This window comes from Terrapene carolina, unplaced genomic scaffold (genome assembly GCF_002925995.2).
Source record: "Terrapene carolina triunguis isolate 2854851 unplaced genomic scaffold, T_m_triunguis-2.0 Scaffold165, whole genome shotgun sequence".
Lineage (NCBI taxonomy): Eukaryota > Metazoa > Chordata > Testudines > Emydidae > Terrapene > Terrapene triunguis.
Window position 1 is genome coordinate 687,922 of NW_020664516.1, and position 16,818 is coordinate 704,739.

The 16,818-nt window shown below is 48.3% G+C and overlaps 1 protein-coding gene across 1 annotated transcript in view; it reads right to left on the minus strand.

Annotated features, from left to right (window-relative positions):
* The window catches only part of LOC112103250 (enhancer of mRNA-decapping protein 4), a 56,649-nt gene that overhangs the window by 28,603 nt on the left and 11,228 nt on the right, over positions 1 to 16,818 (minus strand). Inside the window, exons 7-11 of the mRNA XM_026653818.2 lie at positions 11,605 to 11,709; positions 2,917 to 3,026; positions 2,185 to 2,268; positions 1,512 to 1,607; positions 394 to 496 (exon numbers count right to left, since the gene is read on the minus strand). Of these exons, the coding sequence (XP_026509603.1) occupies positions 394 to 496; positions 1,512 to 1,607; positions 2,185 to 2,268; positions 2,917 to 3,026; positions 11,605 to 11,709 (498 nt within the window). The remainder of the gene's footprint in view (positions 1 to 393; positions 497 to 1,511; positions 1,608 to 2,184; positions 2,269 to 2,916; positions 3,027 to 11,604; positions 11,710 to 16,818) is intronic.

The following is a 16,818-nucleotide window of genomic DNA, read 5'->3' on the forward strand; positions in this document are numbered from 1 at the left end:
AGAGTACATCTGATGCCCCACGCTGAGAGCCCTGCCACTAGACAGGCACCCTGGGGCGGAGGGGTTAATGACAGAGCAAGAGCATATCTCGGAGTCACCTGGCTTTGAGGAGCTCAGTCGAAACATTACAGCACTGGGGGTCAGTTTCCTTCTCAAATGAGAATTTTTACTTTAACACCAGCATTAATCCCGTGCCTCGCTCAAGGCCCCTTTCGGCCCAGGCAGCACCAGCAGAACCATTCTCCACCTTACAATGAAATGGTGCAGGCCGACTTTGCCTCTTTTCAGCAGCGAGTGCAGCCAGCCCTGCCGTAGTTGCGGTGCCTGCACGGGAGTCCCGATCTCCCTCCACCCAGCGTGGCTGAAGCAGCCAGTAAAGTGGGAGCCACCTACTTTTCTCTGCACGTCGCTCAGTATCAGGAATTCGGCAGAGAGGTCCAGGCAGGCTTTCAGACTGGGGGGAACACTCTTGGAACTGAAGATGTCAGGGGAAAAGCTGGGTTCCGCAACAGGAGAGAATACACAGAAGGCGAGAGCCATTAGCACAACTGAAGGCCTCTATGGCACAGCATTCCAGTTCGACTAAGAACAGCTTAGCACGGTGCCGGTCAGATTTTCCGCTGCCTCCGGTAACCGAAGTGATGGAACCCCATGCAAACACGGGAGGGGAACTGGCAGAACAAAATCTCCCCTAACTATGGGCCTAAAGTGTTTAAACGGGGATGCCAGGCTAGTAAGAAGAGGGATCCTGGGCTAAAACACAGCCCAGCAGCTGAGAGACCAGCTGGGCAAAGCACACCACCACTGGAGTACAGGGTAACCATTCAGCACTCAGCTGTGTTCTACTCAGTGGGTTGCGGCAGGGAGATTCCAAAGGAGGGTGATTCTCACGTCTGCATCCACTGGAGCTGCTTCCAGGGCCCATGATCCCCCAGCAGACAGCAGCTTTGGGGGGGATGGAGCACACAGGATTGGGCAGCCGTTCTCAGTGCTGGCTGGCTCCCCAGAGCAGTCTTGTGCTGCCCCAGTAACACAACACTAGGCAGACAAAGCGACAGGGGAAGAGATGCTGGAACTCTCGCCGCACCGGACGAAGCGAGCAGTCACTATTTATACAGACAATGCGTCGGCTCCAGAATGCTTTCCTGGGACCCTGGGTACATCTGTACACTACAGACCTGAGCAAAGATGACCGAGCAAAGCTGTTCAGGGTCAAACCCCGCAAGCCCGGCTATCAGCCATGGGACACCCAGATCCATTTGGCACAGAGCTCACCACAGTACTGACATTAGCAGAGGCTGTCACATTATGGTCATTTGACATAGGAAGAGGCTCCAGGTGGGACTAGAACAGACTACATTGTAGATCGCTGACAGCCTCTTCCTCTGCAGAGTAATTATATTGCCAGGATCCTAATAGGTCTCTGAGTTCTGCTCGAACCTGTGGAATCTTCAGACTAAGCCCCACCTCCCAGAGACCTAGCTTGCAGGTCTAGGTGTATCACCACTCACCGGACAGTTTGCAGACAGGTCCAAGAAACGGTGCACCACATCTTCAGCTCTCGGTTCTGATCCGCTCCAGTGATGAGAAACCTCCAGAAAGGAACCCTGAAGGCACAACAGAGAAGTCTCGGGAAGGAATGCTGTAAGAAGGCGTAGCCCCTCCCTGCAAGCGCCTCCTGCAGGAACACTGCTCAGAGGCTGCCTATGGCTAAACTTGGCCAGTAATGTCCCACACTCCCAGGGCAGTTTCTGCACCATGGGCAGGTTAGAACCTGGCACACCTTCTGAGGCCCTGCTCTCTAGGGAATCAGTAAGACCCCAGCCAAATGTCAGAAAGGGTCGGAAGCAGGAACTACGATAGAAGCTTGAGACAGAGTAAGCCAGGCTGGGCTGATCAACAGCACTAGCCTAAACGTATCATTCTACCTAGACGCACTTTCACTGACGAGTTCTCCACACCCAAGAACTGACTCTAGGAATAGGACAATTTTGCACTGCCTCACTGAGCCCCAACTACTCCCCGGTCGGAGAGAGCAGCTCATTCCGTACAGGACACGGTCCGCTTGCTGCTACAATAGTGGAGTACTGTGTGTGTAAATGCAAGTACAAGGATCCTGTCTTAAACCTATGGAGCTGAGGGTTTGCTACATCCTGCGGCTCAAAGTCCAGGACCAAGACTTACTCTGGGTCTTGTTTTTTGTGATTATCACAGAAGAGCAGGCAGGAGAGCGGCCTGCCGTCATGGGGCTTCCATTCATGCAGGCACCTAGGAGAGAACCAGAGAGAAGAGGGGACAAGTACATCAAAACTAGCAGAAATAGAAGGGTTCTGAACAATTCACAGCCTTCATTACTCAGTCACCGGTTTGAACTGAGCCCAAGTCAGCCGTGATCAAGAGTTATCGCCCGATGGCAGTTTGCTGGCCTGCGTGAAACAAGTCCAGTTGGCAGTGGACAAGGGACTATGCCACAAAAAATACCACAATGATGGGCGTCTGCATGGAGCATCTAGAACCAGAATGGATAATGGAGATTGAGCTCCCCCTCTCGGATTTCTGTGACAGCAGTTCAGTAGGACGACGTTGGCTCTGCCCCATTGCCCGGGCCGTTCCTGTTCTATGGACAGGACTTCTGTCTCCAGCGAGAGCAAGTGAACCTTTCACCAGCAGTAAACTGATTCCCTCCCCTCCCTCATTTTTAGAAGTGCTGAGCACATCCTACAATACTCAGCAATTCTAAAATGCTCTGCAATGCTAGGGTGCTGTATACACATTAGCCCTACAGGTCCTCCTCATGGTCTGAGAAGGAATCAGACAAGGAATCCCCAAGAGCTGAACTTCTCCCTCTCAGCCAGAGGAAGCTCCAGTTATCCTCCGTTCCACGACCCAGCCCTTCTTTTCTGCTTCTTAAGTTACCTTGGCTCATCTTGCCCCTCTATGTAGATCTGCCAGAATTTGACATAGCCATCGTGGCTTGCTGTGGCCAAGACAGTCCCATCTGGAGAGAGCGCTCCCTCGCTCAGGCACTAAAGAGGGAAGAGGAAAGCATACCAGTCATTCCACGTCTCCTCAGGAAATCAGAATTTAACCATAGGGAAAGTGTGATGGGGCAGGGTCCTAAAGGTAAGCCTGTGAGTGAACGTAACCAGGGGTTTATGCCCCCACCAAAGAATCGAATTGTATCCACCCCAGGTAATAATCCCCTTTTCCAGACAGTGACTTAAATATGCTGGGTTGTGCTGGTAGGTAACTGAGGCCCCCATCTGATGTCACTCCTTTCTTAAGAAATTCATATTAAGAGCACATTTAATTTTATTTCCAAATCTTTTTGCTCTCTACTTCTACGATCATTAACTTATACACAACAGCATCAACTTTGCATTTCCTGCTTCTGCCAAGAGTTAAGTGGAGAGAAATATACAAGTTTTTGGAACTGAACAGCCAAAATATTAAATTGTCTCAACCCAAGCCTGTAATTCTGATCCAACCTAAAGCTTTACACCAAAGAGAGTACTCGCCGCTTAGCCTGATGGAAATTGCCAACGAAAACACGATAAGCGGCTTCCACATAATGAGAACACACCCAGTCAAAAGGAAATGTTCAAACACTCATTACAAAAACTTCCCTGTGTTACTGACACTGAAAATGCATCACTTACCTGTAACTGGAGGTTTGTGGAGATGTGTGGTCCCTATCTGTATTCCACACATGGGTATGCATGGGCACCATATGCCTAAGTCCAGAGATTTTTAGTAAGCAGTGTCCGTTGGTCTGCACATGTGCAGTTCTCCTCATGCTCTGAACCAAGGATATAAAGGGCAGTGCAGACTAATGCCTCTCCAGTTCTTTCTCCCACCGCAAATCCAGTTATGATCTGCAGCAGAGGGATAGAAGGCAGGTAGTGGAATACAGACAGTGACCACACAGCTTGAAGAACCTCCAGTTACAAGTCACTAACCTCCATTTCTTCTTGGAATGATGGTCCCTATGTGTATTCCACATGTGGGAGATTAGCAAGGGAAGTCATACAGGAGGTAGGTGCGAGGAGGCAGAAGTGATGGCTGACTAACACTGCTGTCCCCACAGCTATATCTGTAGTAGAAGACTGGACCAAAGTATAATGGCCTGTGAAGATGTGCATGCAGCTCCAGCTAGCTGCCCTACATCTCTTCAGTAGAGGTATGACTTGCAGAGATTGCTTGTGTTCAGGTGGCATGGACCCTCACCCCCTCTGGGGGACAGGGAACGTGAGCTAGTTGGTAGCAAAGGATAATGTAGCCAGACATCCATTTAAAAAGTCTGCGCAGATACAGCTTGAACCCTTGATCTCTGTTATGGTAACAAAAAGTCTAAGTGTCTAAGTGCTTTTGTTCTTTGCAGATAAAAGACCAGTGCTCTTCAGATGTTCAGAGACTGAAGTGTCCTCTCCTCATCAGAAGCATACAGTTTCAGAAAAAATATCGATAAGTGGATGGTTTGACTCATGTGAAACTCTGGAATTGCTTTAGGGTGAATTGGGGAGCGGGGGGTGGGGAGGCAAAGAGAGACCTCCTCTTTATGGAAGGTGGTGTATGGTGGGCCTGCTCCAGCTCATTGACTCTTCTGGCTGATGTGATGGCAACTAGGAAGGCAACTTTCATCAAGAAGTAGGACACAGCACATGTGACTGAAGGGATGTTTGGTGAGAGACGAAAGAATGAGATTGCCGTCCCATTCAGGTGTTGGGCTTCACTAATGGTGGGAAGGATCTCAGAAGTCGCTTCAGGAATCTAGTCGTGGGATGAGTGAAGATAGTGTGGCTGTTGATAGGGGGATGAAAAGCACAGACTGCTCCTAAATGAATCTGCAGAGAACTAACGGAGAGACCCAATGTCTTAAGGCAGTGGCTCTCAACCTATTTACCATGATGGGCTGCATATGCAGCTCTCTGTGTGTTATGTGGGCCACATCCACACAATATAGACACTACCTGTATGGCCCTGAGGATGTCACATAGGCCACAGTTGTGTGCTGACTGGGCCACAAGTGGCCTGTAAGTTGAGAACAACTGTCTTAAGGGTAAGTAGATATTCCAGAATAGCAGGGATCCCAGTGGACTCTAGAGAGAACTAGCATTGTGCCCAAGAGGAGAATCGCTTCCACTTAGCTGAATAGCATCTCCTGGTAGGTCCCTTCCAGCTTTGGTTGAGGATGGATTGAACTGCCTTGGAAAATGAACATTCTACATCTGATGCCCATCCAAATACCAGGCCTTGAGTTGCAGTGGTCCCAGAATGGTGTCCCGGAAAGGTGCCATTGTTTTGCATTAGCAGGCCCAGAAGTGGTCGAATGTTGATGGGCGAACAGGCTGAAATTCTCAGTAGGTCCATGAATCAGAACTCTCTCGGCCAGTTGGGTGCAATAAAGACGACTTGAGCCCTGTTGTAACGGATTTTCCAGAGGACCTGTGGTATTAATGGGATAGGAGGAAAAGCAGATCTGGAGTGATCCCTCCATCGTAGCAGAAGGGCATCTCCCTTTAAGCCTCTGCCTAGCGCTGCCCTGGAGCAGTATGGGGGAAGTTTTTTGTTCACCTGCGAGGCCCCAAGATGACATTTCCCAGCAGGTGAAGACCTTATTCAGGACTGAATTGTGACTCTCCTATTCATGGTCTGTGGAAAAATGTCTGTTAGGGAGTTCTGCAGCCCTGGTAAGCATGCTTCAGAAAGGGCTATGAGATATCTGATACCGCAATTCCAGAGGTTAACTGTCTACACACAGGAGGAGGGATCTTGTCCCCTCTCCTTGCTTGTTTATATAGAAAACAGTCGTCATATTGTCCGACATTGTCTGGATGTGCCGAGATCGGAAGAGTTGGAGGGAAGTGTTGCAGGCCCGATGAACCACTCTGAGTTCCAGTAAACGGATATGGATCTTGGACTCCTGAGAGGTCCACATGCCACGTGCAGTATGGTCATCCACATGAGCTCCACAACCTAGGAGGGAGGTATCAGTAATGATCGTCACCTGGGTGTTGGTGTGAGGAGAGGAGCCCCTACTCAAACTTTCTCCGGCATTGTCTGCCAGATGAGAGAGGCCAGAATTGTTCCTTTGGCATTGTTGATGACTTTTTCTGGTGAGTAGATGAACTGAAGGTTTGCAGGCAATGGAGATGGAGCCGGGCAAATGGTGTCTGGTATGCGACTGAGGAGAGAAAAGGCAAGTTCTGACTGGAGTCGGAGAGCGACCTCTTGTACGAGATCGCCCATGGCAGAGAATCTCTCAATAGGTAGACAGGCACTTGTAGTTGAGTCCTATGGCTCCTATGAAGTTTATGGACCCTGTGGGGCAAAAGGGGACTTTTCATGGTTGACACAAATTCCCTGGAAGTTAGTAGTTGGAGCAGGAATCAGTTGATAAACTGGATTTCCTTGTACAATCTGCCTGTCAGAAACCAGCTGTTGAGGAATGGGAAGAGGGTAAACCGGTTTCTCCTCATCCAAGCTGTCACCAGTGAAAAGACTTTTGTAAAGACTCTGGGTGTCATAGCTAGCCCGAATGGAAGGACTCTGACTTAATAATGGTTTTGACAAAGAAAGAACTTGAGGACCCTTCTGAGGGATGGGTGAATGTCTATGTGAAATTATGCATCTTCCATGTCAAGAGCCATGATCCTGGTGCCATCTTCCAGAGAGGGGATTATTGATGCCAATGTGACCATGTGGAATTTTAGATATTTGGACAATTATAGTTAGTTGGCATAGAGGTTAGGAGTCTATTTCAGCAGTGGGTGGATGAGGTTCTGTGGCCTGCAAAGTGCAGGAAGTCGGACTAGATGATCATGATGGTCCCTTCTGGCCTTAGAGTCTATGAGTCAAGAATTGGTCTCCATCCCCCATTCTTTTTGGGGACTAAGTAGTATGGGGAGTAGCATCTTTTCCCTTCAAGTTGAGATGGAACTCCCTCTATGGCTCCCTGGTGGAGAAGGGAGTCCACTTCTTGACACGGAATTTCCTTGTGAGATTGGTCCCTGAAAATGGACCATGAAGGGGTTGACAAACTCAATCAGATGCCTGGTAGTGAATAATTTCTAGCACACATTTGTCTGTTGTTAAAGCCCTCCAGTGTGGGTAAATTGGATAAGGAAGCCTCCAAAAAATGGAGGGACAGGATGATGTGGCATCAATAAAGGGATGTGGGTCTCAACAGTCCCATCAAAATTAATCCCTTGGCTGTGGGTTAGAGTGAGCTGTGGCAGTAGATGTTGCAGGAGCAGTGTACCTGGACCTTTGAACCCTCTATTGTTTGGTTGATGATTCCTGGGAGCATTGGTAGTAAAATTGTTGAGGTGTCTTGCTCTGTGATGCTGCCTCTTCAGAGCAGGTATAGATATCCACAGAACAAAACATTGTCCTCAAGTCCTTCAGAGAGTGCAAGGAATCATCCATCTTATCACTGAACAGGTTAACTGTATCAACGGGCAGATCTCAAACAGTACTCTGTATCTTTCTAGGGAAACCTGAACATTGTAACCAGGAATCTTTCCTCGGGACAATGGCTGTAACCATCTCTCTGGATGCTGTATCCACAGCATCTACTGCAGCCTGTAGAGTGTTTTGGCCACTAATTTTCCTTCATCAAGCAAGGACTGGAACTGAGCTCTATCTTCCTGAGGGAGTGTTTCCTTAAAATCCAACAACGTCGCATAATTAGTGAAGTCGTATTTAGCTAGAAGGGGCTGATCATTTGAAATTCTAAATTGGAGAAAGGCAGAGAAGACCATTCTCCCTAGGAGGTCGAGCTGTATGGCACCTTGTCCAGGGGTGCAGTTTTGGGGTGTTGCAGCCTGGATCTTTCGGTGACTGCCTGTGCCATCAGAGAATTTGAGAATAGAAACTCTGCCTCCGCTTAGATGGAACAAAGTACAGCTTCTCAACCCTCTTTGGGATGGAAGCACAGGAAACAGAAGTGTGCCACACTGTTCTAGCTGGATCCATGACGGCCTCGTTAACCGGGAGGGCTGCTTGACTGGGACCCACGGGTTGCATGATGTCCAGCAATCTACGTAGGGGCGCCTCAACTTCTTCGAGCTGCATTTGGAGCTCAGACACCACCCTTTGTAGGAGCTCCTGGTATTGCCTGTAGGCGTCAGATAGAGATGGGGTAACTGCCTCATCTGGGGAAGTTGGTGAAGTTGCTCCCAGAACAGTTGGACTAGTCGGATCTGGTTCAACTTTGTCTTCCGCGTACTCAGATGGGGCCAGTTGGTGCTGGCCAAGAAATGGCAAGTAAGGCTCATGTACTGATCCCAGCTGCCTAGAGTAGAGATCCTACGGGAACCAATAATGCCAGCGTGAGGGATCAGCCAGCTGAGGAGGATCCCATGGCACTGGGTACCACCTATCTCTTGCGAAGTCATCTGATCGGCGAACAGAACCCTCATCTCCTAGGCTTCTGTCCAGCCCCGTTTCTCTATGGCAGGGTAGGGGCTCTTCTGGAACCTCCAACTCATCAGATGAAAAAGCTGAATCCTAAGCTACCGGCGAAACCGACAATGCCAATGGCTGGGTACTCGGGCTCGCGGGTGGGAAAGGAGAGCGGCTCTGTGTCCTCAGAATAGCTTCTTCCATGGGCGTAACAGTGTGTCTGAATAAAGAGGAGCTGAGAGGAAATGGGAGTGAGGACAGGGGAGAGCAAAAACGTCCTCTGGGGAAAAGTAGGTCTCAGACTGCCCCAGGGTACAGGGTGAGTCAATTGCTGGAGCCATCGGATCCTGTGCTTCTCTGGTCACGGTGGAAGTCGGATCCCTCTGGGGCCATGATGATATTGGCACAGTCTGATCTGGATGTTGAAGGGACCAGCGGTGGATGTCTATCTTTAGTTTGCGCATCGGACCCAGAACCGACTGACGTGTGCTCCTTCGCGCAACTTTCTCCTGCTGAGGAGATTTACTCAGGACTGAATCTTTAGGACCCATGCATGAGGACTCCCCTGACTCTGAGGAGTCGAGGAGGGATCTCATTTCTTCAGGTCAGCTCTAGAAGCAGAGGGCTTGTCTCTATGCTTGTGAGAGTGCCCCTTACTCTCATGAGAAGCCTTCTCTTTAGGCTTGGAAGTCTTGTCCTCAACTCCTGAGCTTGTGCTTTGAAGGGCACTGCCTGCTGATTGAAGTTGATGTGTGTGTGTGTGGGGGGGGGATGTCTCCCCAGCTGGGATCTGAGTGGGGTCTCATGGCCTTCTCCAGATGTTTAGTAAGTCTTCACTCTCGACCCTCATGAGTTCCGGAAGGGAACGAGCAGCACCTGCTGCACTTAGCGGAGATGTGAGCCTCACCCAGTCAATAACGGCAGCGTTGGTGTTCCTTGCTCATTGACAAGGAGCAGGGGCAGGACACGCAATTCTTAAACCCCGGTACTCTGGGCACAATCCTAGTCTCCTGGGGAGCATTTCCCTGAAGTGGGGGGAAAAGAGCTACCGACCTACACTCATACTTAAGCCTAAAAGAATTGTAAAACTATTTACGATATTCACAGACTGAAGCAGTCAAAATAAGCAGCTGTGGACGCAGAAAGTTCTGACTCAGGCCATGCGGTGGTCAGAAGGAACTGGAGAGGCACTGGTCCGCACCACCCCTTATGCCCTCGGTTCAGAGCACAAGGAGAACAACTGCGCATGTGCAGACCAATGGACACGGCTTTCTAAAGATCTCAGGCATGTGGTGCGCATGCGGACCTACGTGTGGAATACACATGGGGACCATCCCTCGAAGAAGAAATTGTACAATTCTCATTTACTTTCCACCAGTGATGCAGTTTTATTTACTTTTCACTCAGTATGGAGAGCGAAACCAAACTCATTTGTTGTTACTCCTTTCCAGGTTCTAATGCATCCAAGGTTCACACCATCACCTGTTCGACACCTGAAATGTTTTTACTGATATTTAGGCCTAATCTACACACCGGTTTTGTACCAGTACAAATATTGGACAGAGGTGTGATTTTGTACAAATGTAGTTCTACTGCTACAACCTCTAGTGTAGACACAATTATACCAGCATAAAGGTGTCTTCTTCGCTTCTCAGGAATAAGCTTTCCCAGTATAACTGCACCCACACTAGCAGTTGTACCAGCAGAACTACTCCCGTATAGCTAAAGCTGTACCTGGTGCTTAGACAAGCCTTTAGAAATATCACAAATAGGATCTGTAACTCTTAAATTACACTCATTGTCTACAGATGGGTTTTTCGAAAGCACCTAAGTGACTTTCAATGGGAATGGCTCCCAAATCATTCTGGCACCTTTGAAAATCTTATATATGCACAGTTACGAATGATGCACCTTATACACATTGACAGCATCCCCTTATAGTGTAATTAGTTCTCTGCATTCCTATAATTTCAGAAATTGACTGTAGTTTAATGGGAACTAAGCCCTATGTGATACAGAAGTCAGAGATGAAAGAGACCCTTCGATCCCATTCAGCTCCTTGTAAGGGTAGGACGAGGGTCCCCAAAGACCACATACAATGAAGTCTGCCAAACTGAGTTCATAACTTTTCCTACATGTACATTCTTATCCTTCCTGTTGTCATAGTTCCCCCATTCTGTCTGAGAAGGTGAAAGGTAGGTGTGAGACCATCAGAAGAGATGCCACTGTTGAGAAGGCAAAAGCCAAAGAGCCTGAATGCCTTTTTACACCCCCAGGGCAGCTGAGCTTTGAGGGTCTACCTGGTAAGCCGCACACTTCTAAGGTAATCACAGAGATCCACACAAAAGGACTGAGTACCATGCTCCACAAGAGCCATTGGGTTGGGTAAGTAATTTGGCCTTTGATTATCTCCAACAGCCAAAGCATTTATGGGCCAACACAGCATTTCTCCAGAGATGGCTTTTGGCTGTAACAAAAATTAGGGTTGCTTTGAGATGCAGGCTCACCTGCCACTCTCTCTGATGTTTGCAGAACTGCCCACTAAGCCCGTAAGCAGAAACTGCAGGACAATCTGATTCTCCTGAAAATGGCTGAGCCACTAAACACTGTTGAGTTTCAAGGAACGATGGCGTCCCCACCATACTGCTTAGTGACTCGCAGCCTCAAGGTGCAAATGAGCTTATCCTGCAAGACAGACTGTAGAAGTGACAGCCTGGCCTCTCCATTCTGAGGGGCACGGCAGGCGTCTATCTCCTGGAAGTGCCTGCCCTTACCAGCCCCGCAGGCAATGCATACGAGGACCCAAGGGCATAAGGAGCTAAGGACATGATCACAGCCCTGCTTGCCTTTGATTTCATCAAGCGATATGAACGTAGGTATTTATGCTGCAACGTTCAGGAATGCCAGACAGATGACTCAGCAGCTTGGCAATGGCAGAGACATTCATTCAACATTAAGCCACCGACAGCAGTTCAGGGCTGCACCATCTTTACTGAAGGTGGGTAACAGTTCAACTCTTTAGAACAGAAAGTCGAGGGAGCTCAGGGTTCAAGATTTGCAACAGAGACCGAAAATGATGTGGAGAGTGCCCCAGCGATTGGCTTTGGTGTGCCAGTGACTTGCCTGTCCCCACACTGCTTTTCTGAGCAGATCATCCACCAGAGGGCTCTAGATAACAACAGGCAGCAGTGCTCTTACCGTGCTGTGGCCTTTCACCACAATGAAGCCCTCTTTGATGTTAGTCACCTCCACCGGCCAGGAACTGTTGTTGGCTCGGATAATATCCAGATCCCAAACCTCTGCCTGGAGGAGAACAAGGAGAAATGAGTACACGTGCATGCCTGCAGGCCAGTGCCTGAGACCTCCCCGGCTCCTTCTAACAGTCACAGCTGCCACGAACCCTCTCATCCAGCTGCCACCTCTGGCCCGTGCAGCACTGGGCCGCATGCAATATATTCCATCAGAGCTACACAAACACAAAACAGCTTTTGGGCACAGCAATGATGGATCCAGCCTCATGCAGCTGCCTCAGAGGCCTAGGGGCAACAAAAGCCTTGTCACGTCGGGGAATCCAAGTTTGGGCTCGTATCCCTGCGCTGTGCTCAATGCCTGGGGAGCGTCAGTCAGAAGAACCTATCAGCCTAGTGCAGGGGCTCTGAAGAGGGGCAGGGTAAGGAGACACTCCTCAGCACAGGTGTCCCTTCTATAGGTTAGATGGTGCCCTCCGCCCTGACATCTGTGGTGGGTAAGACAACCTCAGACTCAAGCAGCCCAGTTTTCTGAGTGCCATGCGTGCATGGGCAGATTGCCGCTCCTCAGCACTGCGCATGGGGGCAGATTTGGATTCGGTGACGCCCCAGTGGCCAGGCGTTCAGTTCCTTTTCTGATTTCTCATGACTGCAGTGACCGAAGAGCCTGGAGATCAGCTAAATTAGGTACGACTCTGGAAATCAATCAGGTTTGCAGCATAACCAACTTGAGTGCTTAAGAAGGGTTCTTTTCGCAACGAGGAGTTCACCACCATGCTAAGTGGGAAAAGCAGAGCCCAAAGCACAGGAATCAGAGAGACTGGCCTAGTCCATCCCATCCAGCCCACCAGGATTATTCCCTACTGTACATTTGATAGTTAGACAGCACTAGTAGTGTCCCAAGTGGTGGATTCCCACCCCTTTCCTTTGTAGCCTGATCACTTCCTGCTAGTGAAATGTTTCTCCAGATACGAAGCCTTTATTGTCCCCTTAACTTAATCCCGCTGTTTTCATTATACTCCACGGGTCACTCATTCGCCTTCCTTGGCATTCCCACCCCTCAACTATTATATTCCCTTCGCTGCCAAGCTCTATGGATTTAGCTGTTTTAAAGGGACAGTGTCACGATGCCTCTGGGCATACAGCCCAAAGCCACATTCACTTTTCTGTTGCACTATCACACTGCAGATCCGTGCTTTGCTTGCTGCCCTCTGCCATCCTAAGGGCCATTTGGTGTTGCTGCTTTCCAGAGGAATTACTCCAGAGAGGTGGTGTGTTTATTTGTCCCTTGATGTATTAGCTGCATTCCCCCATCCGCCTGTGTCTCACATTAATTTCTGCTTATGTTTCTAGTCTCTCTAGCCCTAGATTAGTTCTCTGCCATACTTCTTGTTCACAGCTTCTTCCCATTCTGAGCCATCTGCACATGTCACTGATGTGCGGGTTACTCCCTCTATTAGATCAATGCTGAGCATGGTCCGTAAGACCCTACCTAGCAGCAGACTGGAGATGAGACTCCTATCCAAGGAATCCACTCTGAGGGCTTCTCTACATGAACATTTAGTTTGCAGTAAGCGGGGGTGCGAATGTAACATGCACTAGTCTGCCACAGACTAATGGGCCATGTGGGCCCTGCTGACGTACACAAACAGTTGGTGAATGTGCTTCGATCTAGTCCTGTTTCAAAGAGACCTAGATCAAAGCACAGTAACAAACTGTTAATATACATCAGCAGGGTACACACGGACAGTTAGTCTGCACCAGACTAGTGCAGGGTAGATTCACCCCCCAGCTTGCTAGGAACTAAGTGTTCGTACAGACAAGCCTTTAATGTCTGCTTTGGTGAGTATCCCTCAGACCCAGAATCTTGTTTTTGGCACAGCATTCCATTTGTTTCTCTTGAAAGTGAGACTACGAAGCTTCAGCTGACAGCAGGCTCACGTGGAGCAGCACATAACCGTGTTACACGTGCCATTCAGTAGCATTCTAGAAAAGATGATGCAACGCTGATGAACATTATTCTTAGAGTCCCACTGGAGTTACTAAGCAAGCATCGCCTTTTAAACATTTCCCGTTGGCATCTAGGTACCATGGTGACGGGAGCATGAGAAATGCCCAGGACAGATCTGGGACAGTGGCACTTTGCACAGTAAGCGTGTATTGCATCCAAACCTCGGTAACAATCGTCCACTGAACAACTCCTCCCATGTGCTCTGTTCACCAGTTTTGATGGTAATACCTGCTTAAACTGTTCCCAAACTGTGGGCCATAGAGAGCTTTCTGGTCACATGGTCCTAGCTCTCCCCGTCTCCATTCACTAAATCGCACTAAAATACACTATGTATTTCCTGATATTTGTTTCCCATGTAAGCAATTGCTATAGTTGCCACAGTTGCTGTAGTTCCATCCCCAGCGGGAGGGAGAAGTGGCTGAATGACCCTGTGATGGAGTGGAGGGAGTCATACAAAACTGACTCTCTTAAACTGTGATCCACTATGAAGTTTGAACCCCCTGTACCAGATGGTTCAGTCAAGCCTTCTTCAAACAAACATGTGGACAAGGGGGATCCAGTGGATATAGTGTACTTGGACTTTCAGAAAGCCTTTGACAAGGTCCCTCACCTAAAGGCTCTTAAGCAAAGTAAGCAGTCATGGGATAAGAGGGAAGGTCCTCTCATAGATCAGTAACTGGTTAAAAGACAGAAAAAGGGGAGAAATAAATGGTCGTAATGGAGAGAGGTAAATAGTGGCGTCCCCCAGGGATCTATATTGGGACCAGTACTGTTCAACATATTCTTAACTGATCTGGAAAAGGGGTAAACAGTGAGGTGGCAAAGTTCGCAGATGATACAAAATTACTCAAGAATTGGAAAAGGAACAGAGATGAACAACAAAAATGATTAGGGGTAAGGAACAGCTTCCATGAGGAGAGATTAAAAAAAACTGATTGTTCGTCTTGGAAAAGAGATGACTAAGAGTGGATATGATCAGTCATGATTCTATAGACCTGGGTGTGGAGAAAGTGAATAGGGAAGTGTTATTTACTTCTTCACATAACCCAAGAACTAGAGGTCATGCAATTAAATTAGCAGGCAGCAGGTTTAAAACAAACAAAAGGAAATACTTCTTCACGCAACATAGTCAACCTGTGGAACTCATTGCCAGGGGATGTTGCGAAGGCCAAAAGTATAACTGGGTTAAAAAAAAAAAAACAGATTAAGTTCATGTAGGATAGGTCCATCAATGGCTATTAGCCAAGATGGCCAGGGACACAATCCCATGCTCCAGATGTCCCTAAGCCTCTGGCTGCCAGATGCTGGGATTGGATGACAGGTGATGGATCACTCAATAATTGCCCTGTTCTGTTCATTCCCTCTGAAGCATCGGGCATCAGCCACTGTTGGAAGACAGGATACTGGGCTAGATGGATCTCTAGTCTGACCTAATACGGCCGTTCTTATGTTCCCTGTAGCAGATAAGCATTCATATGGAAGAAGGAAAGGCTCCAAGGGAGTCCTGTCTCCTTCCATGTCACCAGCAGAGACTGTGCAGCACACAGCATTCTAGTGCTGTCCAGCAGATGTGCTTGAGCATTTGCTTTTCCTTAAAAAAAAAAAAACACCAAAACTCTCAATCAAGTTCCATTTAAAAAAACTCCATTAGAAAAAACACAAAGGCTGAAAAGTGAACAATAAATAGGTAAGAAATGTCCGAATTGAGGTTGCTCACGCAAACTTACTCCTGCCCCCTTATGCACATGCACTACCAGACAGATCACTTATTGTTCCAACCAGGCCCCCACCTGGTAGTGCACAGAAAAGGCAGTGCTCCGCACAAGGAGTCCATGTTTATTTTCACGCTTCACACCATTCAAGCACCTCCCTAAATGAGAGTCCGACGAACCTCGTCACTGCAGTGTTTGAGAGCCTCTCAACAAGCACATAGCGAATTTATTCTCAATGTTTCTGTGAGGCAGGAAAGTGTTATCCCTATTTACAGATGGGAAACTGAGGCCCAGAGGCCAAGATTTTCAGAAGTGACCTGCTGCGATTGTGGGAACCTCAAGTTTTGGGTGTCTAACTTGACACACTTTAAAAGGGTCTGATGCACAGGACTTTCTGAAAATCAAGTCCTTTCAGGGTGTCTTAAAGCACTTAAGAACGTAGGCGCCCCAAACGACTGGGTACTTTTGAAACTCTCGTCCAGAGAGATTAAGCATCTGGCCCAGATCTGAGGTGTGTGAACTGAAGCCACATCTTCTGAGACTCAGCGCAGGGCCTCATCCACAACATCATCCTTCCTCATTCACCACACACTGTTCACTTTCTGCTGAGCACAAGTGGCGCTGAGGGCTCCAGCCTCATTCACTGCACAGTCATACCTCTTTCACTGTCTGATCTGGGGACTCAGCAGGCAGAGAAATGAAGTCATGCAATTTAATGTGCCATGCTAACCCATATTCACAGGGGAAAGTTAGTCTAGGCATTTCCTGACTTTTGAACGCTTTGCTTTGCAGTTTTAAGGCTCTTTGAACGTGGTCTTTGGCTCACTTATTCAGCTTTCTAAACTAAATGGTTTGGAATTCAGTCTCCCTCATGTGGAAATATTTCATGCATCTAATCTGAGGTCCCTTCTCTGTTTCTGATATTTCCTTTTTGAAAAGAAGTGTTGAGAATTGAACATTTCCTATTTAAGGAGAGGCTTTTACCCCTGATCTGCAGAGTGGCATAATATTTTCTGTACTATTCTCTAGCTTTTTCTTGACACAGCTTAAACCCATTTGCTTTTTGATTGTCACTGCATGCCGAGCAAAGGTTTTCACAGAACTGTCCACAGCAATACCCTCAGAGGCCACAGTTAATTTAGAAACCAGCATGATCCTAAACAGGAGCAGTCTGGTTTGTCTACCAAGCATACTCACTTAGGTTCAACAACAAACCTGGAACACAAGGACCTCACATGAGGTCAGGCATGTCCGACCTAAAGTCACTTCTGCCCCCTCTGACTTTGCTCCTGGGGGAAGGGGCCGGGGGCTTCCATGCCTGCACACCTCAGAGCACACTTTAGGTGCTCAATATAATTGCGGTTTCCAACATTTTTATTATTATGAACAGTACCATATGCACTATGCAGGCTGTGTCAGCAAGAGCATCTGCTTACTGCAA